Source organism: Salmo salar, chromosome ssa28 (assembly GCF_905237065.1).
Source record: "Salmo salar chromosome ssa28, Ssal_v3.1, whole genome shotgun sequence".
NCBI classification, from domain to species: Eukaryota; Metazoa; Chordata; class Actinopteri; order Salmoniformes; family Salmonidae; genus Salmo; species Salmo salar.
Genome location: NC_059469.1, coordinates 14,298,008 through 14,324,532, shown reverse-complemented (window position 1 = coordinate 14,324,532; position 26,525 = coordinate 14,298,008). Strand labels below are relative to the sequence as shown.

General features: G+C 46.1%; 1 protein-coding gene across 1 annotated transcript in view; it reads right to left on the bottom strand.

Moving 5' to 3' along the window:
- The window catches only part of LOC106589538 (trinucleotide repeat-containing gene 6B protein-like), a 40,185-nt gene extending 18,926 nt beyond the window's left edge, over positions 1-21,259 (bottom strand). The window contains exons 1-13 of the mRNA XM_045709980.1: positions 20,576-21,259; positions 18,786-18,873; positions 18,333-18,354; positions 16,146-16,511; positions 12,939-15,953; positions 12,563-12,733; positions 11,457-11,653; positions 11,210-11,284; positions 10,822-11,034; positions 10,330-10,437; positions 9,773-9,901; positions 9,300-9,464; positions 2,108-2,266 (exon numbers count right to left, since the gene is read on the bottom strand). Coding sequence (XP_045565936.1) covers positions 2,108-2,266; positions 9,300-9,464; positions 9,773-9,901; positions 10,330-10,437; positions 10,822-11,034; positions 11,210-11,284; positions 11,457-11,653; positions 12,563-12,733; positions 12,939-15,953; positions 16,146-16,511; positions 18,333-18,354; positions 18,786-18,842 — 4,677 coding nt within the window. The 5' untranslated portion in view covers positions 18,843-18,873; positions 20,576-21,259. The remainder of the gene's footprint in view (positions 1-2,107; positions 2,267-9,299; positions 9,465-9,772; positions 9,902-10,329; positions 10,438-10,821; positions 11,035-11,209; positions 11,285-11,456; positions 11,654-12,562; positions 12,734-12,938; positions 15,954-16,145; positions 16,512-18,332; positions 18,355-18,785; positions 18,874-20,575) is intronic.
- Positions 21,260-26,525: the final 5,266 nt, after the last annotated feature.

The window sequence follows — 26,525 nt, the reverse complement described above, 5'->3', positions numbered from 1 at the left end:
CAATGTAATATAGCCTACACCTTCACAACAAATCCATTATGTTAGACAGGTCTAAAGAAGCATGATATGAAGAAAATGTAGTCTATTTCAGAAGAACAGAATAGCATACTCTGAGTTGTCCTTATGTTAGGTCCTGATGTAGTTCATTTAGCAGACAAGATTTGCTTATAATTCCGTGGTATTATTTAATAGTATGAAGAATACAATTGAACAAAGCTGAATAAAATATAAATATTTTCTCCAAATGATTTGAGGGAGTGTGCCCATGCGGCTATTCTGTGTTGAGTGGTTAACAAAGAGACAGGTATTCCTATATGCTTAGTTTAGAGTTATTAATGTAACTTTGGTTCTACAAACGTTGGGCTGTATGTTTTGACATTTAATACATTGTAAGGCTGCATGATGAGACTAATGATGATTTGAAAAAAGTCGCTTGAAAGGCATGAGCTCGGCTTGGTTTTTTTGCGAAGGGTGTAGACACTCCAATAGTCTCATTTACAATTTGACAAGCACTTGATAATGCCTCGAATTTCACGGCAGCATGCCCTTTGTGGCTGTAATGCACCCTAAAAAAATCCACGCCTTTTGCGGCCCAGAGTGCTGCGTTGTGCCCTTCTCCCTGAGTGTGCGGCACAAGCCGAAGCTTCTCTCGCTCACGTGATCGGGTCTTTCTCACAGGCTACAAGTTTAAGACAGACAAATTCCAAGGTGCAGATTGAAGATATTGGAAGAAATGTCCACATTTACTTTGTCAGTCAACAAGATGAGAAGGCCAAACGAACAGCAAAAGCACTAACCTACGTCGATCTACTATCCCCCATTGTACAAAAGTGGACCTATTCAATTCTGCGCGCAAAATAAATATTCCAAACACTCTGGGACAGTGGTGGGATGCGATAGATCAAATTAATTACAACCACGAGCATAAAAAAAAACGTTCCTCAGCGACGAGCCCTCACCCTCCGATCCAACAGGTGCCAGATGTGCTCAATGGGATTGAGATCTGGGCTCGTCGCTGGCCATGGCAGAACACATTCCTGTCTTGCAGGGAATCACGCAAAGAACGAGCAGTATGGCTGGTGTCATTGTCATGCTGGAGGATCATGTCAGGATGAGCCTGCAGGAAGGGTACCACATGTGGGAGGATGTCTTCCCTGTAATGCATAGCTTTGAGATTGCCTGCAATGAGAACAAGCTCAGTCCGATGATGCTGTGACACACCACCCCAGACCATGACGGAACCTCCACCTCCAAAATCGATCCCGGTCCAGAGTACAGGCTTCGGTGTAATGCTCATTCCTTCGACAATAAACGCGAATCCGACCATCGCCCATGGTGAGACAAAACCGCGACACATCAATGAAGAGCACTTTTTGCCAGTCCTGTCTGGTCCAGCGACGGTGGGTTTGTGCCCATAGGCGACGTTGTTGCCGGTGATGTCTGGTGAGGACCTGCCTTACAACAGGCCTACAAGCCTTCAGTCCAGCCTCTCTCAGCCTACTGAGGACAGTCTGAGCACTGATGGAGGGATTGTGCGTTCCTGGTGTAACTTGGGCAGTTGTTGCCATCCTGTACCTGTCCCGCAGGTGTGATGTTGGGATGTACCGATTCTGTGCAGGTGTTGTTACACGTGGTCTGCCACTGCGATGACGATCAGCTGTCCGTCTTGTCTCCCTGTAGCGCTGTCTTAGGCGTCTCACAGTATGGACATTGCAATTTATTGCCCTGGCCACATCTGCTGTCCTCATGCCTCCTTGCAGCAAGCCTAAGGCACGTTCAAGCAGATGAGCAGGGACCCTGGGCATCTTTCTTTTGGTGTTTTTCAGAGTCAGTAGAAAGGCCTCTTTAGTGTCCTAAGTTTTCATAACTGTGACCTTAATTGCCTACCGTCTGTAAACTGTTAGTGTCTTAACAACCGTTCCACAGGTGCATGTTCATTAATTGTTTATAGTTCATTGTAAAGGGTTTAAACATTTGTTCAATGAAGATCTGTGAAGTTATTTGGATTTTTACAAATTATCTTTGAAAAACAGGGTCCTGAAAAAGGGATGTTTATTTTTTTGCTGAGATATATATATAGTAGTGGTAGTAGTGGTAGCAGTAGTACCTGTTGTGGGTCGGCCTGCTGGCGTGGGTTTTGGGGGAACTTCCTCTGGTTCTGTAGGAGCTGTTGGAGCTGCTGTGGTGAGGTGAGCTGTTGCTGCTGGGGGTTCTGCTGCTGCTGCTGGAGGAGGAGCTGGCAGGCCTGGGGGAGAGGGATAGACGACTGTAAACACCTGTTATAACACCCTAAGAAGAGGCGGGCAGTTTGAACACAGCATATAGAGAGAGGAGGGGTATGAACAGAGGTTGATGTCTAATAGAGCTGTAAGGTCTCAAAATACATTTAAAACAAATTGGGCCTACAGTATAGTTGGAAAGTATTCAGACCCCTTCCCTTTTTCCACATTGTTACATTACAGCCTTATTCTAAAATTGATTAAAAAAATAAATGAAATCCTCAATCTACACACAATACCCCATAATGACAAAGCAAAAATAGGTTTAGACATTTCTGCAAATGTATTAAAAATAAAGGCAGAAATCCCTTATTTACATAAGTATTCAGACCCTTTGCTTTGCGACTAGAAATTGAATTCAGGTGCATCCTGTTTCCACTGATCATCCTTGAGATGTTTCTACAACTTGATTGGAGTCCACCTGTAGTAAATTCAATTGATTGGACATGATTTGAAAAGGCACACACTTGCCTATATAAGGTCCCACAGTTGACAGTGCATGTCAGAGCAAAAACCAAGCCATGAGGTTTGGCCATCATAGTAAATAAGAATTTGTTCTTAACTGACTTGCCTAGTTAAAGAAAGGTTAAAATAAAATCACCTGGCCAATACCATCCCTACGGTGAAGCATGGTGGCGGCAGCATCATGCTGAGGGGATGTTTTTCAGCGGCAGGGACTGGGAGACTAGTCAGGATCGAGGGAAAGATGATCGAGGGAAAGAAGTACAGAGATCCTTGATAAAAACCTGCTCCAGAGCGATCATGTCCTCAGACTGGGGCGAAGGTTCACCTAACAGGACAACGACTAAGCACACAGCCAAGACAACGCAGGAGTGGCTTCGGGAGAAGTCTCTGAATGTCCTTGAGTGGCCCAGCCAGAGCTCGGACTTGAACCCGATCGAACATCGCTGGAGACACCTGAAAATAGAGCTAAAGGCTAGAGCTGCTGCTTTCAAGGAGCAGGAGACTAATCCGGACGCTTATAAGAAATCCGCTATGCCCTCTGACGAACCATCAAACAAGCAAAGTGTCAACAAAGGATTAAGATAGAGCCGGTGTAGTAGGATTAAAAAGCTTGTCAGATGTAGCAGGGCTTGAAAACTATTATGGACTACAAAGGGAAATCCAGATGCGAGCTGCCCAGTGACGCGAGCCTACCAGACGAGCTAAATGCCGTTTATGCTCACGTCGAGGCAAGCAACACTGAAGCATGCATGAGAGCACCAGCTGTTCTAGATGACTGTGTGATAACGCTCTCCGTAGCCGATGTGAACAAAACCTTTAAACGGGTCAACATTCACAAAGCCGCTGGGCCAGACATATTACCAGCACGTGTACTCAAAGCATGCGCGGACCAACTGTCAAGTGTCTTCACTGACATTTTCAACCTCTCCCTGGCCGAGTCTGTAATACCTACATGTTTCAAGAGACCACAATAGTCCATGTGCACAAGGAAGCGAAGGTAACCTGCCTAAATGATTACCGCCCCGTGGCACTCACGTCGGTAGCCACGAAACGCTTTGAAAGGCTGGTCATGGCTCACATCAACAGCATCCTCCCGGACACTTTAGACACACTCCAATTCGCATACCGCCCCAACAGATCCACAGATGTGCGAATGAGATTGCGCCTCCAACCGCCCTTTCTAACCTGGACAAAAGGAAAACCTATGTGAGAATGCTGTTCATCGACAACAGCTCAGCGTTCAACACCATAGTGCCCTCGAAGCACATCACTAAGCTAAGGACTGGGACTAAACACCTCCCTCTGCAACTGGATCCTGGACTTCCTGACAGGCCTCCCACAGGTGGTAAGAGTAGGCAACAACACGTCTGCCACGCTGATCCTTAACCTGTTGGGTCTAGGGGGCAGCATTTGCACGTCTGGATAAAAAAAATGTACCCGATTTAATCTGGTTACTAATCCTACCCAGTAACTAGAATATGCATATACTTATTATATATGGATAGAAAACACTCTAAAGTTTCCAAAACTGTTTGAATGGTGTCTGTGAGTATAACAGAACTCATTTGGCAGGCAAAACCCTGAGACATTTTCTGACAGGAAGTGGATACCTGATGTGTTGTATTGACTTTAAACCTATCCCATTGAAAAACACAGGGGTTTAGGAATATTTTGGCACTTCCTATTGCTTCCACTAGATGTCACCAGCCTTTACAAAGTGTTTTGAGTCTTCTGGAGGGAGATCTGACCGAACAAGAGCCATGGAACGATGATGGCCCATTAGACACCTTTGCGCGAGTTCATGTTGGGTACCCTCGTTCCAATACGTTATAAAAGAGTATGCATTCGTCCACCTTGAATATTATTCATGTTCTGGTTAAAAAAGGCCCTAATGATTTATGCTATACAACGTTTGACATGTTTGAACGAACGGAAATATATTTTTTCCCCTCGTTCATGACGAGAAGTCCGGCTGGCTTACATCATGTGCTAACGAGACGGAGATTTTTGGACATAAATGATGAGCTTTTTTTGAACAAAACTACATTCGTTATGGACCTGTGATACCTGGAAGTGACATCTGATGAAGAGAATCAAAGGTAATGGATTATTTACATAGTATTTTCGATTTTAGATCTCCCCAACATGACGTCTAGTCTGTATCGCAACGCGTATTTTTCTGGGCGCAGTGCTCAGATTATTGCAAAGTGTGATTTCCCAGTAAGGTTATTTTTAAATCTGGCAAGTTGATTGCGTTCAAGAGATGTAAATCTATAATTCTTTAAATGACAATATAATATTTTACCAATGTTTTCTAATTTTAATTATTTAATTTGTTACGCTGACTTGACTGCCGGTTATTGGAGGGAAACGATTTCCTCAACATCAATGCCATAGTAAAACGCTGTTTTTGGATATAAATATGAACTTGATAGAACTAAAAATGCATGCATTGTCTAACATAATGTCCTAGGAGTGTCATCTGATGGAGATTATAAAAGGTTAGTGCATCATTTTAGCTGGTTTTATGGTTTTGGTGACCCTGTCTTTGACTTGACAAAACATTACACACAACTCTTGTAAATGTACTGTCCTAACATAGTCTAAATTTATGCTTTCGCCGTAAAACCTTTTTGAAATCGTAAAACCTGGTTAGATTAAGGAGATGTTTATCTTTCAAATGGTGTAACATAGTTGTATTTTTGAAAAATTTGAATTTTGACATTTATTTGGATTCAAATTTGCCGCTCTTGAAATGCACCTGCTGTTGATGGAGTGCACCACGGGTGGCACGCTAGCGTCCCACCTAGCCCCAAGAGGTTAACACTGGGGCCCCTCAGGGTTGTGTACTTAGTCCCCTCTTGTATTCCCTGTTCACCCACGACTCCAACACCATTATTAAGTTTGCTGACGACACAACCGAGCATATCAATAGTCATGTCAGAATGCCAAAACTTCAGCAAGCTGTCACCTGAGTAAGGCACTGTCTGTCAAGGCTGTGCCGTCACACTCATGTCTTCGCTCCACAATGTTCTGCCGATAACGATGAGACGGCCTATAGGGAGGTCAGAGAACTGGCAGTGTGGTGCCAGGAAAACAACCTCTCCCTCAATGTGAGCAAGACAAAGGAGCTGATCGTGGACTACAGGAAAAGGCGGGCCGAAGAGGCCCCCATTAACATCGACGGGGCTGTAGTGGAGCGGGTCAAGAGTTTCAAGTTCCTTGGTGTCCACAACACCAACGAACTATCATGGTCTAAACATACCAAGACAGTCGTGAAGAGGGCACAACAAAACATTTTTCCCTTCAGGAGACTGAAAAGATTAGGCATGAGCCCCCAGATCCTCAAAAGGTTCTACAGCTGCACCATCGAGAGCATCCTTACCGGTTGCATCACCACCTGGTATGGCAACTGCTTGGCATCTCACTGTAAGGAGCTAGAGGGTGGTTCGAACGGCTCAGTACATCACTGGGGCTAAGCTTCCTGCCATCCAGGACCTATTTAATAGGCAGTGTCAGAGGAAAGCCCATAAAAATGTCAGAGACTGCAGTCACCCAAGTTATACTGTTTCCTCTGCTACCGCACGGCAAGTGGTACCGGAGCGCCAAGTCTTGGACCAAAAGGCTCCTCAACAGCTTCTACCCCCAAGCCATTAGACTGTTGAACAATTCATAAAAATCACCACCGGACAATTTACATTGACATGCCCCCCCCCTCTCCCCCTCTTGTACACTGCTGCTACTTTCTGTTTGTTTATTACCTATGCATAGTCACTTTGCCCCCACCTACATGTACAAATTACCTCAACTAGCCTGCACACTTGACTTAGTACCGGTGCCCGCTGTATATAGCCTCGTTATTCTTATTGTGTTACTTTTTATTTTAGCGTACTTGGTAAATATTTTCTTCTTTAACTGCACTGTTGGTTAAGGGCTTGTAAGTAAGCATTTCCTGGTATAAATTTGCAAACATTTCTAAAAACCTGTTTTTGCTTTGACATTATGGGGTATTGTGTGTAGATTGAGGGGGAAAAAAACAATTTAATCCACTTTAGAATAAGGCTGTAAAGTAACGAAATGTGGAAAGTCAAGGGGTCTGAATACTTTCCGAATGCACTGTCTATATAGGTACAGTTGAAGTCGGAAGCTTACATAAACAAGTTTTAATGACTCCAACCTAACACGGAAACCAAACCGGCTGCGCACGATCGTGCATACATTTATTTTGTCCCCCTACACCAAACGTGATCACGACACGCAAGTTAAAATATCAAAACAAACTCTGAACCAATGACATTAATTTGGGGACAGGTCAAAAAGCATTAAACATTTATGGCAAATTAGCTTGCACTTGCTATCTAATTTGTCATATTTAGCTAGCTTGCTGTTGCTAGCTAATTTGTCCTGGAATATAAACATTAGGTTGTTATTTTACCTGAAATGCACAAGGTCCTCTACTCCGCCAATTAATCCACACATAAAAACGGTCAACCGAATCGTTTCTAGTCATCTCTCCTCCTTCCAGGCTTTTTCATCATTTAACTTATATAGTGACTGGCATCTAAACTTTCATAGTATTACCACGACAACAGTTCGTCTTTCAATCACCCACGTGGGTATAACCAATGAGGAGATGGCACGTAGGTACCTGCTTCTATAAACCAATGAGGAGATGGGAAAGGCAGGACTTGCAGCGTGATCTGCATCAGAAATAGGAATGTCTTCTATTTTAGCCCTTGGCAACGCAGACGCTCATTGATGCGCACGAGCAGTGTGGGTGCAATAATTGAATAACATAGATTCCTAAATTTATTTTGCGACGCGAGCGGTGTAGTCAGGGTATTAGTGTTTCAACCACTACACAAATTTCTTGTTAACAAACTATAGTTTTGGCAAGTCAGTTAGGACATCTACTTTGTGCATGACAAGTAATTTTCCCAACAATTGTTTACAAACAGATTATTTCACTGTATCACAATTCCAGTGGGTCAGAAGTTTACATAGACCAAGTTGACTGTGCCTTTAAACAGCTTGGAAAATTCCAGAAAATGATGTCATGGGTTTAGAAGCTTCTGATAGGCTAATTGACATCATTTGAGTCAATTGGAGGTGTACCTGTGGATGTATTTCAAGGCCTACCTTCAAACTCAGTGCCTCTTTGCTTGACATCATGGGAAAATCAAAAGAAACCTGCCAAGACCTCAGAAAAACAAATTGTAGACCTCCACAAGTCTGGTTCATCCTTGGGATCAATTTCCAAACGCCTGAAGGTACCACGTTCATCTGTACAAACAATAGTACGCAAGTATAAACACCATGGGACCATGCAGCCATCATACCGCTCAGGAAGGAGATGCGTTCTGTCTCCTAGAGATGAACGTACTTTGGTGCGAAAAGTGCAAATCAATCCCAGAACAACAGCAAAGGACCTTGTTAAGATGCTGGAGGAAACAGGTACAAAAGTATCTATATCCACAGTAAAACGAGTCCTATATCGACATAACCTGAAAGGCCGCTCAGCGAGGAAGAAGCCACTGCTCCAAAACCGCCATAAAAAAGCTAGACTACAGTTTGCAACTGCACATGGGACAAAGATTGTACCTTTTGGAGAAATGTCCTCCGGTCTGATGAAACAAAAATAGAACCGTTTGGCCATAATGACCATCATTATGTTTGGAGGAAAAAGGGGGAGGCTTGCAAGCCGAAGAACACCACCCCAACCGTGAAGCACGGAGGAAGCAGCATCATGTTGTGGGGGTGCTTTGCTGCAGGAGGGTCTGGTGCACGCCACAAAATAGATGGCATCATGAGGGGGGAAAATTATGTGGATATATTGAAGCAACATCAAGAAATCAGTCAGGAAGTTAAAGCTTGGTTGCAAATGGGTCTTCCAAATGGACAATGACCCCAAGCATACTTCCAAAGTTGTGGCAAAATGGCTTAAGGACAACAAAGTCAAGGTATTGGAGTGGCCATCACAAAGCCCTGACCTCAATCCCATAGAACATTTGTGGGCAAAACTGAAAAAGCGTGTGCGATTAAGGAGGCCTACAAACGTAACTCAGTTACACCAGCTCTGTCAGGAGGAATGGGCCAAAATTCACCCAACTTATTGTGGGAAGCTTGTGGAAGGCTAACCCGAAACGTTTGACCCAAGTTAAACAATTTAAAAGGCAATGCTACCAAATACTAATTGAGTATGTAAACTTCTGACCCACTGGGAATGTGATGAAATAAATAAATGATTAAATAAATCCTTCTCTACTATTATTCTGACATTTCACATTCTTAAAATAAAGTGGTGATCCTAACTGACCTAAAACAGGGAATTTTTACTAGGATTAAATGTCAGGAATTATGAAAAACTGAGTTTAAATGTAGTTGGCTAAAATGTATGCAAACTTCAGACTTCAACTGTATATAAAAACATTGATGCTTCAACCAACATGGCTTTAATCAGAACAAATCTAAGGTAAGTTTTTGTGTTCCTCAAGGCTTTGTTCTCTGACCACTACTGTGATCATTCTAGTGTTGTATAGGAGTATAGCTACTCACCAGCTGGAACTGGATGTGCGGGGGGTAGATGCTGCTTAGCATGGCGATGTGCTGGGGGGACAGCTGAGGGGGGAACACTCCCCCTCCTACACCCCCCACCCCACCCACACCTCCGACTCCACCCACGCTGGGAGGCGGCATCTGCTTCAGCACAGAACCTGGCACCTGGAACATGGACCATCGGTGTTACCATGGGAACGTGGAATATAAAGCATCTTCTGTCTAGCACATTCCATTTCAAAACAACAAATCAGTGAGTGCACTACTCATCGATTTGGTGAGTTTTTGTTTATCCATTGAGTGTGGTCACCTAAATACTCCCATTAGCCGATGATCAAGAGCAGGCTGGTGAAATAAATCACATCTCTGGAAACAACGTTTCACAGAAAGAACTTACTAAGAAGCCAACGGACCAAAAATCTATTGTTCTGAGCGGAGGTTTGGGCATATAGGACTGATTTACATAAGGGTACCTGAGGTGACAGGAACTGATGAGGCACTTGTGCTCGTATCCCTGCGGACGGGTTTATGGGTGGCACACCGGGCTGGTGTCTGGACGGAGGCATCCCACCACCGCTGCTGCCAAACATGTTATGACCACCCTGACAAGGAAACAGAAGGAGGGAGTGGGTTACAAACATGGCTAACTCTTTGACAGACAATGATGGGAGAGATAGGGTGGGAAATGAGAGACAGAAGAAGAGGACGATACAACACTGACACAGAGGAACTGATTTTGGGGGACTTTTTACTTGATGCTTAAAGGGAAAATCTGCAATTGCTGTATACATGTTTTTTTTCTTCTATTAAATGATATGTACTCATTGATTTTTGAAGAACACAATTTATGAGGGATGGACAGTAAGAGAAGTTTCTATGTACAGGGAGACGTGGTGAAGTAGCCTGGTCCCAGATCTTATGGAATAACAACAATAGTCAGAGTTGGCTAAAGCAGAAACAGATCTGGGACCAGGTTAGTGGTGAAGCAATGAGCTGATGGTCTAATGGAGACAGAGGGACACAGCCTTACTTGTCTAGGGGGGATAGTGTGGTTGTAGAGGGGGGAGGGCTTGTAGACAGAGGGCGGAGAGTACTCCTCCCCAAGGCACCCATCCTGATTGGTGAAAGGCAAGGTCTGCTGATTGCAGTGACAGCCAATCAAAGTAGTTTCCCAATATGGGGGAAGAAGTAGGCGAGACAGGGAAGGGACCGGAAGAGGGACACCAAAAGAAGGAGGGTACAGGAAACGGGACACCAAAATAAGGAGGGGACAGGAAGAAGGATACCAAAAGAAGGAGGGGAAGGAAGAAAGAGACATAGAATAAAGTGTTAACGAGACAAGTGGTACTTGGAGAACAGTCAAAGTCACAGAGGTTGCGTCCGAAATGGAACCATGTACCCTTTAGTGCACTACTTTTGACCAATACCTATAGGGCTCTGATCAAATGTAGTGTACTATAAAGGGAATAGGGTGCCATTTGAGACATATCCACAGAGCATTGCTATGGTCTGAGGTACCAACCTTATCAAAGTAAGGCCCAGGGTCGCCAGGCCCCATCTCTTTGGAACCAGGTGAACGGTAGACCATCCCTCCTCCTCCCATGGCTCTCTGCCCTCCTTTACGCATCTCTCCATTGTAGTCATTCAGGCCCATCCCTCGCTTCTCTCCTTCCATCTTCTTATCCTGAGGAGGACCAGGTGCCAAGTCCAGAGGCCGCCCACTAGGATCATCACCCTGCAAACACATCACATATCCTCATCACTACCACCATCATAAATCAACCCCACCATATCTATTGGCATGCCATTCTCATTGTAATAGATACAACACATTTCTCACTACATACAGTATCTCAAACACACAGTGGGTGCCTGTGGGCTCTAAACTTAGCATTTTCTCTGAAACTTACCAGGAGCCCCATGTTGGAGAACTGTTTGTTCATGGGGTTCATCCAGGAGTCTCCTCCTCCACTCTTCAGGGGAGCCTGAGAGACAAACATACAGATATAACATTTCTGGCAGTAGGTTTTTTTCTGGCACAAACAAAGGCCATCTTCCCACCAAAAGGCCTCATCAAAAATCCAACTCCTCTCAAGTATCTGAATGAGGCAACCACCATAGAAAACCTAACCTAACCCATTGTGGATGCTGTCCTACCTTGTTGTTGGGCTTCTTGCCCCCGTGACCTTGGCCCCAGCCCCCACTGTTGTAGGAGGAGCTGCTGCCCTGGGACTCACTGTTCCACACCCCTGCTCCTCCCTCCTCCCCTTCCTCCCAGCTGGAGTGACGCGAGGCCGCCACCGAGCCCTGGTCTCCCTCACCCCAGCCTCCTTCTTGCATAGACTTTGAACCTGCTATGGAAATAACAATGAGTAGCATTATTACACCAATAATATGCTGTGTGTTATGATGACACTGCAAATCTGTGATTGTGTCGATTTTTTGGGAGACATTTTGTAAACAAACCCTATGTCTCTACCATTAATGGTTAAAAAGTTACTGACGATTCACTCTGAGAATTTAGCATGATTAGAGTGAATAGAATATTATAACGGCCATGGTCAAAAATGGTCGCTGCTCACTAGAACTCGGTCACTGCTCTGTGGGCAGAATGGCACTAACTTCATGACAGTCCACTTGGACTTTGCCAAAGGGCACCTAAAGGACGCAGACCATGAGAAACAAGATTCTCTGGTCTGATGAAACCAAGATTGAACTCTTTGGCCTGAATGCCAAGCGTCACATCTGGAGCAAACCTGGCACCATCCCTACGGTGAAGCATGGTGGTGGCAGCATCATGCTGTGGGGATGTTTTTCAGCAGCAGGGACTGGGAGACTAGTCAGGATCGAGGGAAATATTAACAGAACAGAGAGAGATCAGAGAGATCCTTGATGAAAACCTGCTAAATAGCTGTGCAGCAATGGGAGAAACTTCCCAAATACAGGTGTGCCAAGCTTGTAGTGTCATACCCAAGAACTTGAGGTTGTAGTCGCTGCCAAAGGTGCTTCAACAAAGTACTGAGTAAAGGGTCTGAATACTTACGAATATGTGTAAATCGGTTTATTTGTAATTTGCAAAAAATTTGAAAAACCTGTTTTTTTACATTATGGGGTATTGTGTGTAGATTGATGAGGGGAAAAATAAGGCTGTAACGTAACAAAATGTGGAAAAAGGAAAGTGGTCTGAATACTTTCCGAATGCACTGTACCTAATCAGACATCGTCATGTATTTTTGAGGCTTTACAGTAGTTATTTTCCTTACCAGATTTGATGGGGTTGGGTGAGGGGTTTCCCCAGCCAGAGGTGTTCTTCCCAGGTTCCTCCCCAGGGTCTCCCCAGCCGGTGGGGGTCTCAGTGGGCTTCCCCCAGGCTGCGGTGCCGTTGTCCACCGGGGGGTCGGAGGGAGAGCCACCGTCCCAGCCAGACGATGGAGCTACACATGGGCAGGCATAGGGATGTATCCATCAGTGATACAGTGGTGTGATTTATGTACTGTGCTCTATAGGTTTATGGGAAAGACTGATTTCCACTCCGCATGTCTATTAGGTAATAGGCTTAATCTTATATTTAAAAAAAATCTACGCGAACAGTCCAGTATCACAAAGTATAACACATCAGCCTAACAGTTAGTCTCTTACCCATCCCTGGAGCTTTCCCAGGTCCAGGTCCATGGCCAGGGTTGATGTCCCTGCCTCCCATCCCAGTGGGCTGCCTCCCAGGCCCAGGCTGCTGCTGCAGAGCTGGAGGCCCAGGCGGCTGCTGTTGGGGCGGTGGTCCTGGTCCCTGGCCGTGCATTGGCAGCTGCTGACCAGCGGGAACGCCGTTCTTCTCCCACAGGTTGACAGCCTTGTTATTAAACTGGCTGGGGTCTCCCCAAGCCGACGTCCCATCGTCAATGTCCATCTTCCTGCTAATGAATTGTGGTGAAGGTTCCTCCCACCCGCTGGACTGCGGCCCCTCTCCTCCGTTAGGACCACTGGGGATGGGTCCGGCCGTCCAGCCTGAGCTGCTTTGGTTTTGAGCCTGGGGGCCCGATGGTCTCCCCCAGCCCCCTCCTCCTTGCATGTCCCCTGGGTCCAGCGCTTGCTGCGGTAGCGGCTGCTGCTGGGGCTGTGATTGGTGCTGCTGCTTTTGTGCCATGGGGCCTTTCAGAGAGGCTGTCTGGCTGTTTGGCATCTGTGACGGGTGCATTTTCCCACCCCCCCCTCCACCCCAACGCCCCTGGTGGGGTTTGCTGCCCCCCATGTCCACATCTGCCCCTCCTCCACATGTACCTCCTGCCCCCCAGGCTCTCCTCGGGGCTCCCTCATCCCAGCTACCCCACGTACCGACTTCTGAGTCTCCCCCACCTTTCCTTTCCTCTCCCCATCCTCCTCCTCCACTGCTTGATTTGGCCTCTCGCTCTCCCCAGTCCCCCCCACCCCTCTCCCTCTGTCCACCACACCCTCCTCCATCCCTCCCCATCTCCTTCCATCCTCCTCCTGTCCCCTTCTCCTCCTGGCTGCCTCCCCAGCCACTTCCTCCTCCACCTTGGTTACCCTGTTGTCCATTATCTCCCCACCCTCCTCCTCCACCACCCCCACCACCTCCTCCTCTACTACTACGTTCCCTCCCTCCACCCCACTCTGATCCTTCATTCCCCCATCCTTTTCCTTGGCTCTCCCCTGATCCTACCCCACCCCAGCCTCCTGTAGGCTTCCCCTGGCCTGGTCCAAGGCCTCCTCCTCCTCCCATACCTGCTCCAGTGGTCATTGACGCAGATTGTGTGACACCAGAAGGATTCCTCATGTTGGATCCCGGGTGAGGTGGTCCTCGGTTGGGTAGGGAGTTGCTGCAACCGCTGCTGCTGTTACCACCACTCTCCCAGCCCTCCCCAGAGCCACCAGAGGTCCCCAGGGAAGGGTTGGAGTTCAGGTTGGGAGCTGAGCCAGGGAGAAGGGAAGGAGAATCAGTAGTTGTAGCAGAGCCAGTGGAGTACTGAGAAGACGGACCAATGGGAGGTGGAGAGTTTTTGGATGAAGCAGACAATCCAGAACCTCCTTTTCCTGGTTCTAGGTCCCAGGCCACGTTCTGTCTGATCTGGGTCTGGCCCCAGCCCGTGTTGGAGAGGACGCGCGGGTCCAGGTCATTGCGGCTGAGCATTGCCTGTAAGGCCACTTCAGGGTTGGGTGGTGGGGGGTGGGAATACCGGTGGTGGCCATACCCATGGTGTTGATTGTGATTTCCGCCACCTCTGGAGTTTCCTCCACCGCTGGATGAAGAATGACCTCTTCCGCCCCGGCCTCCCCCCCACTCCCCTGTGTCCCCCTCTGCCCCTCCGTCCCCCACTCCAACTCCCTTCTGATTGTCCAAAGCTCTTGTCGTAGTGGTGGATGATTTGGGAGAAGAGGCGGCGGCAGGGGGGTTGCCGATGCTGCCCCCACTGCTGCTGCTGCTACTGCTGCGGCCGCCGACACCACCAGCCTCCCCTCCTGAATTGCCAACTCCACCACTTCCACCCATACCACCTGAATTACCTCCCCAGTCTCCAACTGAAGACCCTCGCTCTCCCCCTCCCCACCCTCCCTGAGATACCCCGGCGGTCTGAGTGTTACCCCCACTTCCAGCGCCCCAGGCTTTCCCTCCATTACCCCCCTGAGCGCTGTACCCCCACCGCGAGCCTCCACCACCCTCAGCAGCTCCCCCTTCCCAACCATCAGTCCTTGAGGCACCCGTTTTGGAGTTAGCAGCGGGGAAAGGCTGGCCTCCCCAGGAGGAGGAAGAGGTTTGGGAAGCAGAGAGGTTGTCTCCCCCGTTGGCTCCTCCCCCACAGTCTATATTGGCTCCCTCCCCTGTCCCCGCGTTTTTTGGTCCTGCTCCGGTCTCCAGTGCTGCTCCACCCCAGCCCCCATCCGACGGGTGCTCTCTGTCTCTGGATTGCATTTGGTGAAGTTGGTGCTGATGAGCGGATTGATTCAAAGCTAGAGGTGGGTTCCCCAGGGCCGGGGGAGGGTTGTTGGCAGACAGAGACCCAACCTGGCTCTGGAGGAAGGAAGAGGGGGGGGCACCTTCAGAGGAAGCTGCCCCAGCTCCATCCTGCTGCACTAGGGCAGGCCAGGCGGAAGGGTTGGCATTTGGGTTGAAGTTGGCACCAGGGATCCCCCCACTGCCACCAAGGGAGCCATCAGGCCCCACTGGCAGAGGGGAGGATTTGGGAATGGGTGGCAATGACGTCCCTGGGGCTGCATTCCCTTCTACAGGACCCTGTGAGGCAGCAGACCCCCACACCACACTGCCGGACAGCATACATTCATTGGACATTGAGAACGAGGAAGTGGGTGAAGGACTGCCAGGATCACCCCCTTTCCATGAGGCACAGCTGTTCGGCATTCCACCACCGCCCTCCCCCGACGACTCACTACCGCTTCCAGGCCCTGAAGCTCCACCTCCTCCGCTCCCGTCGCCAGGGGCGATGCTAGGCCACTCCTCTAGGTCCGAGCCGTCCACAATGACCTTCTCCCTGCCCTGAGAGGAGGGCAGGCTGCCAGAGCCCGTCCCCCACGTGGAATTTGCATAATTTGAAGAAGTAGAAGAAGCAGCGATTGATGATGAAGAGGATGATGAGGTGAGGGGCAGTGAGGGTGCAGCTGGACCCACATAGCCTGGACTGGAATCTGGACGGGAAACAACAAAGACACATGATAGACACACATTGACTGCCGCCCAATTTTTATGGACTTGGACAATGAGAGAACAAATAGTTTTCCCCAAAACGTTATACCAAGACAAAGCGAGTAAAGTGGGATGCACTTCTAAAGTATTCAAACGGAGCCTAACTTCGCATAATGCCCCATGTCGACTCATGCCAGACACCCACCTGAGGCAGCAGCCATGGTTGCGTTGGGGCCGTCTCCCCCTCCGCCCCCCACCCAGTAGCATGGAGGACAGCGGCGGCTGGCCCCTCTTCAGTAGCACTTTGTGGTCTTGCTGGCAGCGGAATCGCGGGGGCACTTCGCGGGGCATGTAGCGCTGGGGGGCCTGGGTGCCTGCTGTGGGGGGCTGTCCGTTGGCCACCGCCGGCCGCTTCGCATTGTTCCCGCCCTGAGGGGGGGCGCCGCCTGCAGCCGCGGTGGCAGGGGAGGAGGATGGCGAGGGGGTGGGTCCAGGGCTGGGGGAAGCAGAACTGGGGGCAGCAGGAGACTGGGTGGACAAGGGCTTGGTCAATTCTGGCACTGCATGGTGAAGAAGAAGAGAGAGAGGTCAGTAAGGAGTATAGAGGACATTCAGCATAAAAATGGTGATATGAAATTAAAAGAACATTTCCTAGTGGATAAAAAAAAACATTTTATCAAGCAATCATCGTTTGAAATAAGAGTCAAATAGCCACATGCATCTAAACAATAGACCAGACCTGGTTCAATACATGTGTATTTCAAATAATGTAGCCAAATATACTACTTTCATTTGAAGTATTTTCAAGTAATTGGCTTGGGTTATTTGAAATTGGCTTGGGCTGTGAACAGGGGTATTTGGAAATAGCCAATGGATGACCGTTGAAACTATTTAAGATTCTTTATCATTCGGAATAACTGTAGCTACTTTTTAAGTCAATAACTGCAGTCAACTTCTGCCCTAAGTTAGGAGATAAAGCAGATTGCGTTCTTCATTTCACATTTCAAAGCTTACTGGTAGTCCCCAGTCATATGGTGTATGTTTTCAAGCACATAACGACGAGAGACCGTTGACTGTTGTGCAGCACCCGTCAGGAAATCTAGTTACAGTATGGAAATTACAACTTTGCCAGCTAGATATCTTATAACTAAGTTAACTGTCTAAAATGTGCTAAATGCTCTGCAGTTGTACATTTGGTTTGCTAATTTAGAGGCTAGTTAGCTAGCTTCTTGCAAAATTAAGAGTCTTGGTAACAGCAAAGAATCCCATCCTGGATCTAGAGACTTACTGTCTAATATTTGCTTAGTAGCAATTTTGCATTACTTGTATAACTTTAAGAGCTGGGATGTCTGTCCTGCAAATTGTTTGTCAGAGACTGTATAAAATGTTTGCAATGCGTTCATGAGCATTTAGCTAGCATTCCCTATGGGATTTTACATATACTTGTTAGCATTGCTAACCTTTGGGGTTCGAAAATAGCACCCCTTGTGTTCAGTGTCAGTACTACCGAAAATCCTGGGATCGCATAAGGTTTCCAAATACATTTCAAATAACCCTAGAGCAAATCAGACCAGAGTTACAATGCATGGAGTACTGCAATATTTGTATGAGTATTTTCAAATGCATGTCAATAGTTTCCAAATGCATTCCCTAATATATACAGGGGGTACTGGTACAGAGCCAATGTGTTGTACCGGTACCCCCTGTATATAGCCACCCTATTGTTATTTTACTGCTGCTCTTTAATTATTTGTTACTTTTATTTTATTATTATTATTTTTTTTAAACTGCATTGTTGGTTAAGGTTGTAAGCATTTCACTGTAAGGTCTACACCCGTTGTGTATGGCACATGTGACAAATACGATTTGATTTAATATATTCCAATATTCAGTTACTTGTGAGAAGGATGGAAGAGGGAAAGAAACTGTGCTCTTTATCTGCTGGATAGTGTGTCACTGGAGTGACAAAGCACAAAGCCAACCGCATAAACAAACAGAGCTCAGGCACCCAGAACTAAAATCTTGCGTAATTGCATCAGATGCTTGATTAAGTTCTGGTGGGAGAAATATTAGAAAATGTACTAATGAGACTAGCGAAGTCGCTAGCAAAGTCTCCACCCCTCCGAACAGAAACTCAGACAGTTTTGGGCAAGTCTATGGGCCAAAGATGCAAGCACTTGCGAAATCGTGATTAGTACAAATGATCAGTGACAAAAAAAATCTGCATACTGGAACAGTACTAAGTTCCTCGTTAGTTGTCGCAAAAAAAAATGCTAGCGATGAGAACGACAAGACTGCCATAAGCAGACAGAGAAACAGGTGCGACGTTGTGAACATTGCAACCAGGTGAATCTAGCAGAGGACACAAAGACACCACTCACCTTTGTTTTTTTGCTCTGCAACCTGAAATAAGAAGCCAAATATGGAGATATTAATTCATTCATTAAAGACATTCAAGTGAAAGACAAACAGAACTGTATGAACGGCAAAGTAGGTCAATGAAACAGTAAAATGTTCGGCAGTGGCACTGGCTGGTTGGAGTACTGTGGTCTGGACAGAGTGCCAGGCATAACAACAGTAATCAACAATCTATTATTCATTACATTTAATTTATTGAGACGTGTTGTGTGTATTGCATACAACTTTGCAATACGGAATATGCCCCAGCTGGCCAGGTCATCACAACTTGGTGATATCATGTAGCCTATAATCTGGTTCATCAGAGTACGACTGTGTCAAAACTTAAGTTCTAAGAAAAACAATAAGACTGCAACAAGTTAAACTGAGCATCATTCAGGGCAAAGTTGTATGTTGGCGTGGAAAAACATCATTACCTTCTGAGATGCTTCCCTTTTCCTTTTGTCGTCTTTCTTCCTTTTCTTGTCTTCCATGAACTACTGTTCCCTTTCCTGATACTCCTTTCTTGGGGAGAGAGGAAATAGAAGAAACACATTATAAACCGCAAACCAGTGCAACTGTCCTTAGAACAATCTGTATACTGGCTTGAGCCACAATGATTTACAGCCTAGGGCTCAGAAGACTGAACAGTACAGCACCTGCCAAGCATAGGGTAATTATCCACATAATACACCTGCAGGAAATTTCAGGTTTATCCTCCCCTCCAAGCCTTGTGAGTTAGCCAGTAAAAGGATGGAGTGTTCAGGTCTTGTTCTAAGCTTCGAATGCTAAAGGCCCAGTCCTGTTGACAAAGCAGGGACACACTTTCTAATGCCTTGTTTTCAAACTATGACTTATCGCTAGCTAGCCTATACCATGACAGCATTGTAAGGGATCTGAAGTATGGCTGCCTTGACTTTTACATTTTAGTCATTTAGCAGACGCTCTTATCCAGAGCGACTTACAGTAGTGAATGCATACATTTTTTTCTCTCCGTACTGGTCCCCCGTGGGAATCGAACCCACAACCCTGGCGTTGCAAACACCATGCTCTACCAACTGAGCCACACGGGACTGACACACCTACTAAAATGCAGTTACTGTTTCTGAAAGGCCAGATATACTAAACGGGTTGGTATTTATCTTAAGGAACCCATAAGTAAGCATTCAAATAAAAAACGGGGCATGTAACGTTACATCACAAAAATACATGAACTGCCAGCACACTCATTGTTGATAAGAGTCAAGGTGACAGATTGTCATGGACACAATGCTCTGAAAATGGCCTGTAAAGACATCGAAACTGATCATGATGCGAATGTGCAGCTATCTGGCCCTTATTTATCAGTGACATAGTTAGCGTTAGAGGCTATGGGGGCTCACTATGAGCCACAGTTGTCATGATTTCGGGAGCTCAGGGTAACTACTGTAGCTAGTTACGTTAGCTGCAACAGCCATCCTTCATGCACGCACGTAACCTTTCGTGCATGGGAATAAGCAACATAGTTCGCTAGCTACCTTTGCAAGTATGAAGGTGCAACAATTATTACAATATAACTAGCTAATGCTAAACCCTGCTGATGGTGGCCATTTATCAACCGTGGCTAACAACCAAAACGCTGCATGTCGATGGATGTTAGCCATCGTTATGAAACTATGGCGGGCTAAAAATGGACACATGACACGAACAGGCTCAGATCACGAAACCGAGTAGCTAACGTTATCTATCCACGCAACACAGGTAGTTCGCTGACTAACGGTAAATGGACCAACATCTTCATATTTTTAGTGTACGCGAGGTCTTGCACCGACCTAGCAAGGTAAAAGAGATGTAGCTAAATTAGCTATCTGCTGTGTCGACTAACTACACACCCTGTAACAAGTTGCTAAACTAGCTAGCAAGCTAACACCATCTTTGTTTTTTTAAATACAAGTATGCCAGCATTATTTGCTGCAGGATTACTACCCAGACTCCGAATTTATATTGCTAGATTGGTCTGCTCGTGACTGAAGTAAGCGTCAAGAGAACTTCTCCAGATGCTCACTCGCGCGACGACATCAATTCTGTAGCATGCTAGTTAGCCATATTTTAGCATCGATGTCGACAGAAAATTGCTGCGTTGCAAGACTGTTAGCAATAGCCTCTTATCTATGGAATATGCATATTATTGCAAAATATGCATGCAGTTAACCAACAACTTTACAAATAGTGACGAAGATATACTCACCTCAGGAATCACATATGAAATAGAGCTAGCTAACTAAAGCTAAGATTATTTCCTCTTTCATCTGTGGCTAAAGTGCTTCAGTGCGAAATCCTCTTTTTTTTTTTGTCATTCGAGGCTACTTGAAAATCAACAGCCCCTAAACGAATAATGAAGTAACGTTATGTGGCTAACAAAGAAATATACTTGTTGGTGCTCTTGATTTGTAAGTAAGTACTAAGATAATGTAAACCTAGCTAATGTGCAGAAGAATTCGTTTTTAAAGCGCTGGAAAGTCAGTTGGTTGACGGTCGGCCATTTTGCAGCTATGAATCGAATGTCTCGCCAGCAGCAAGCTCTCTCTGGTGGGGGTGAGGGAGATTTTTGTCCTTCAATTAGACAACTGTGGAGTTAGTTTCATACAGCATCATTACCGTAAGACAAGAATTCCTTCGTCAAATAAAATACCAGTTTTAATGAATGTCATGGGTTGATCAAGTATGGACACTGTGCCTGTCTTTGTAATGACGTCGTATTTCAAAAATGTCTGCCATAAAAATGCTACAAATGTTTTAATTTCATGGATTTGGTATTCTAACTGAAACGTTTAGATGCCCCCCGCCCTTCCCATATTATTTAGAGGCATTGATTGTAATGCACTTTTTTTTGTGCTGCAGTATTGACTAAACCCTGAGAGTGGCGCAAGACTTCACCACACTACACATTTTTTGCTTATTTTCTCCCCCAAATAATCCGCTCGTTTGCTGTCTGTCTGCGAGGCGTTTGTCTTCCTTTGTGTTGATCTTGTCAGGGATACAGCATTTTGGTTGCAACAGTGGTGAAATTGAACTGATTACAACTATATTTCAAATGTACAAGTACAGTTGTCTTCTTTATTGACTTGGATGCTGTCTTCAACTTATTTTTTGTCTATCAAGAAAGAGAGAAGCAAGGAAAACGAAATAAGGAGTGTTGGATGAAGAAAAGGTTTGAGCAGGTGAACCAACAGAAGACAGGCCAGGGAAAGTCAGGAACATGGGAAAAACAAAAATATAAAAGCAACATGCAACAATTTAAATCATTTGACTGAATTACAGTTCATTTAACGAAATCAAGTAAATTTAAATAAATAAATTAGGCCTTAATCTATGGATTTGACATGACTGGGCAGGGGTGCAGCAATGGGAGGGCATAGGCCCACCCACTTGGGAGCCAGACCCAGCCAATCAGAATGAGTTTTTCCCCACAAAAGGTCTTTATTACAGACAGAAATACTCCTGTTTCATCTGGGTGGCTGGTCTCAGACGATCCCGCAGGTGAAGAAACCAGATGTGGAGGTCCTGGGCTTGCATGGTTACACGTGGTCAGCGGTTGTGAGGCCGGTTGGACGTACTGCAAAACGATGTTAGAGGTGGCTTATGGTAAAGAAATGGACATTACATTCTCTGAGAATAGAGAATACAACAGACATCAAGAAAGCCAGTCAGTTGATTATTGACAAGTTTTTCCAACACTTTTGATAAACAGGGCAAAATAGAAATTGGCCTGTAACAGTTAGGATCAGCTTGATCTCCCCGTTAAATAAAGGATGCACCGTGGCTGCCTTTCAAGCAATGGGAACCTCCCCAGAAAGGAGAGACAGGCTTAGCAATGATAGGGGCTGCAACCTTAAAGAAAGGATCTGAACCAGATGTCTTTGGGGGGTCAAGTTTAAGGAGCTCCTTTAGCACCTTAGACTCAGATACATTTTGTAGCGGGGCAGGGGGAAAAGCGGGAGGAGCATCAGGGCTAGTCGCATTAGAAGGGGTGGGAGATGAGGAAATGATGGATGGGCAATGAAGCATGGCTGAGTCAAATAGGAATCCTGACTTAATGAAATGGTGATTAAAGAGCTCAGCCATGTGCTCCTTGTCAGTAACAACCACATCATGGGACATGGGTAGCTGTGAGGAAGAGGGTTTATTCTCCAGGTCTTAAACCGTTTTCCATAACTTTTTGGGGTTAGACCCACAGAGAGAGAATTGCTCCTTAAAGTAACTAACTTTGGCCTTCCGGATAGCCTGAGTGCACTTATTTCTCATTTGCCTAAACGAGAGCCAGTCAGTCTGAGTATGTGTGTGCCGAGCCTTTCGCCAAATGGAATTCTTGAGGTGGAGTAACTCTGCGAGATCACGGTCGAACCAGGGGCTGAACCTGTTTTTTTTCTCATTATCTTTATGGGGTGTGTTATACCACTGAAAATATAAAAAAAGAAGGTCCAAGCGTCTTCGACAGAGGGGATCAAGCTGATTCTATACCAATTTGCAGAGGCCAGGTCATGAAGGAAGGCTTGCTCATTAAAGTTTTTTAGCAAGCGTCTATGACAAATCAGGACAGGTCGTTTCACCGAGCAGCCATTACGAACACAAGCTGTAAAACAGTGATCACTAAGGTAATTAGAGAAAACACCAGACTGATACCTATCAGGATTATTTGTGAGGATAACATCAAGGACAAACATTGGCAGTAGAATGGCCCTTACTGAAGAGCTCAGTGACTTTCAACGGAGCACTGTCATTGGATGCCACCTTTCCAACAATTCAGTTCGTCAAGACTCTGTCCTGCTAGAGCTGCCCCGGTCAACTGTAAGTGCTGTTATTATGAAGTGGAAAGTCTAGGAGAAACAACGGCTCAGCCGCAAAGTGGTAGGCCACACAAGCTCACAGAACTGGACTGCCGAGTGCTGAAGCGTGTAGCACGTAAAAATTGTCTGTCCTAGGTTGCAACACTCACTACTGAGTTCCAAACTGCTTCTGGAATCACTGTCAGCACAAGAACTGTTTGTTGGGAGCTGAGCAGCCATACACAAGCCTAAGATCACCATGCGCAATGCCAAGCGTCGGCTGGAGCTCGCCACTGGAACAGTGTAAACAGTGAATCACGTTTCACCATCTAGCAGTCAGACGGACAAATCTGGGTTTGGCAGATGCCAGGAGAACGCTACCTGCCCCAATGCATAGTGCCAACTGTAAAGAGGCCCCTTAGTTCCAGTGAAGGGAAATCTTAACGCTACATCATACAAATGGTCAGTTGTTCCTTCACAGCTAACTTTACCAGCAGAGGGTGCTATGGACACAGAAATACAATATTATGCCAGACCAATAAGCAATTGAAGCATTCTGTTTACTGTAACATGAGTGCTGGCGGTAAATACTCGTTATTTAGGCATAGGAACTTTTATATGAGGGCCCTTTTGGATCCAGTCAGTCTCTAACAGGGCAAAAATATTTTAAAACCTGTTATAGGATCCTATGCCTAATGTTTGATATAGTCATTCTACCCTCATCTAACAATTTATTTCTCTCCCACTCACTACCCTTCCTCTCTCCATTCTCATCATTATCAATGTGAAATGGGAGACCCTGGCCTACTGTACTCTTCTGTCCATCCCCCCCTCCTCCCCCTGGCCAGCTGTTGAATACATACCCACCCTTTGGTGCAGACAGCTGCCCATAGCAGGAGGTCCAGCACAGTCACACCAGATTACATAACACCTCCCCCACGAGACACAACACCATCACACACCATACTGGCATGGGAGGTATGTTTAGACGTACATCTATACATCATGGGAGATATGCCATGGACATCATTTATCTCTCATGTACAGTATGAAACCATTTCCACGAAGAGCAGTATATAGGCTACTGGACAGCAATGATTGAGTCAGAGAAAGGCAAGACCAATTAAGTCCTGAGCAGTGAAGGCTATGGCTAACATATAAAGTGCCTTCTGCCCTGTAACTCTGAAGCAGGCTTTACAATTACAGTGTTGTATGGGGTGGATATCTAATATCTCCCTGATACTTTAGAAACACTCCATCATGAATACTTCCTTTCACCCTAATATGTTTGATTAGAGCAGGCTTTACACTTACAGCCAGTCTGAGCTGTCTTCTATACTGATACTGCAGAGCGTCATTGAGCGTTGAGGGAGAGGCAGGAAACACGTCTTTCAGCGGGCTGTGAACAGAGACAGGAAGTGGAGGTGCCTGGCCCAGTAATGTCTTTGCCTCTCTGGCCCCGCCCACAGGAAATGCCAGTCCGCTGTGCGTCTGGATCAACAGGCTTCTGGAGGTCCTTAGACAGGGGACTGGAGTGCATCACAAATAACACCCTATCCTCTATATAGTGCAGTACTTTTGACCAGAGCCGTTTGGGCCCTGGTCAAAAGTACTGCACTATAAAGGGAATAGGGTACCATTTAGGACTAACCCTGGAGTGAGAAAGAGCAGGGCAGGGCAAGGGGTACGACCCAGTGAAGGGGCAGACTAGGCTGGGTTACATTCTTATAGTTTGGGTGTGATATTCCGGGAGAGGGGGGTAGGGGAACAGTAGTAACACACACGCAACCACATATCGGTACACATCCTCTGCTATTGTGACCCCCTTTGGTGGTTTAGAGTATATGTCCAAATGTCAAGGAATTCATAAGAGATAATACATGACGTTGTCCTAATTTTATAAATCCTATTTCTCCTATTCCTCATCTGGAAACATGGAGGTATTTGAGCTGAATGTTCCCTCTGCTACTTGGAAGCTCAAGTTCAGCTCAGTGTGTAGTCCTCCCTCTCTGTCATTGCATTTTGATGAGAGTATTTTCCATAGCAGCCTAAAGCCACCAATCTAATTATAAGACATTGTAAATACTTCCAGATATTCTTGGTTAGACCATGCAATGTCATGGTGGAAGACCACTCGACACACTAAATAAAAGGATTCTGACTAACCAACCATTGGATGATCAGTCATTTGACTAAGTTTCCATCTGCATCTCATTGACGAAACACTCCTATTAAAATATGAGTATCATTCAAATTCAGAGGATGAAGTTATTAGAATATTTCAAACTTACTTCAACATTTACGTTATTCTACACCGATCTCGACAAACCCTTTTTGTATGTACCTCACTTTGTGTACTTGGGGCATTGTCATGCTGAAACAGGAAAGGGCCTTCCCCAAACTGTTGCCACAAAGTTGGAAGCACAGAAACGTCTAGAATGTAATTGTATGCTGTGGAATTAAGATTTCCCTTCACTGGCCTCCTGAGTGACGCGACCGGGAGACCCATGAGACGGTGCACAATTGGCCCAGTGTTGTCCAGGTTAGGGAAGGGTTTGGCTGGCCGGGATGTCCTTGTCCCATCGAGCTCTAGCAACTCTTGTGGTGGGCAGGGCACATGTACGCTGACATGGTCGCCAGTTTGACGGTGTTTCCTCCGACACATTGGTGCGACTGTCTTCCGGGTTAAGCGAGCAGTGTGTCAAGAAGCAGTGCAGCTTGGCAGGGTCGTGTATCGGAGGACGCATGGCTTCGACCTTCGCCTCTCCCGAGTCCATATGTGAGTTGCACTGATAGGACAAGACTGTAACTTCTAATTGGATATCACGAAAAAGGGGTAAAGAATATAATAATATTTATAATAATATTTCCATTCACTGGAACTAAGGGGCCTATCCGTAACCATGAAAAACAGCCCCAGACCATTAATCCTCCACCAAACTTTACAGTTGGCACATTGCATTGGGGCAGGTAGCGTTCTCCTGGCCTTAACACAGATTCATCCGTCGGACTGCCAGATAGTGAAGCGTGATTCATCACTCCAGTGAACGTGTTTACACTACTCCAGAGTCCAATGGCGGTGAGCTTTACATCACTCCAGACAACGCTTGGCATTGCGCATGGTGATCTTAGGTTTGTATGCGACTGTTTGGCCATGGAAACCCATTTCATGAAGGTCCTGACGAACAGTTCTTGTGCTGACGTTGCTTCCAGTTTGGAGCTCAGTAGTAAGTGTTGCAACCGAGGACAGGGAATTTTTAAGCACTCGGTCCCGTTTTGTAAGCTTGTGTGGCCCACCACTTCATGGCTGAGCCGTTGTTGCTCCTAGACGTTTCCACTTCACAATAACAGCACTGACAGTTGACCAGGGCA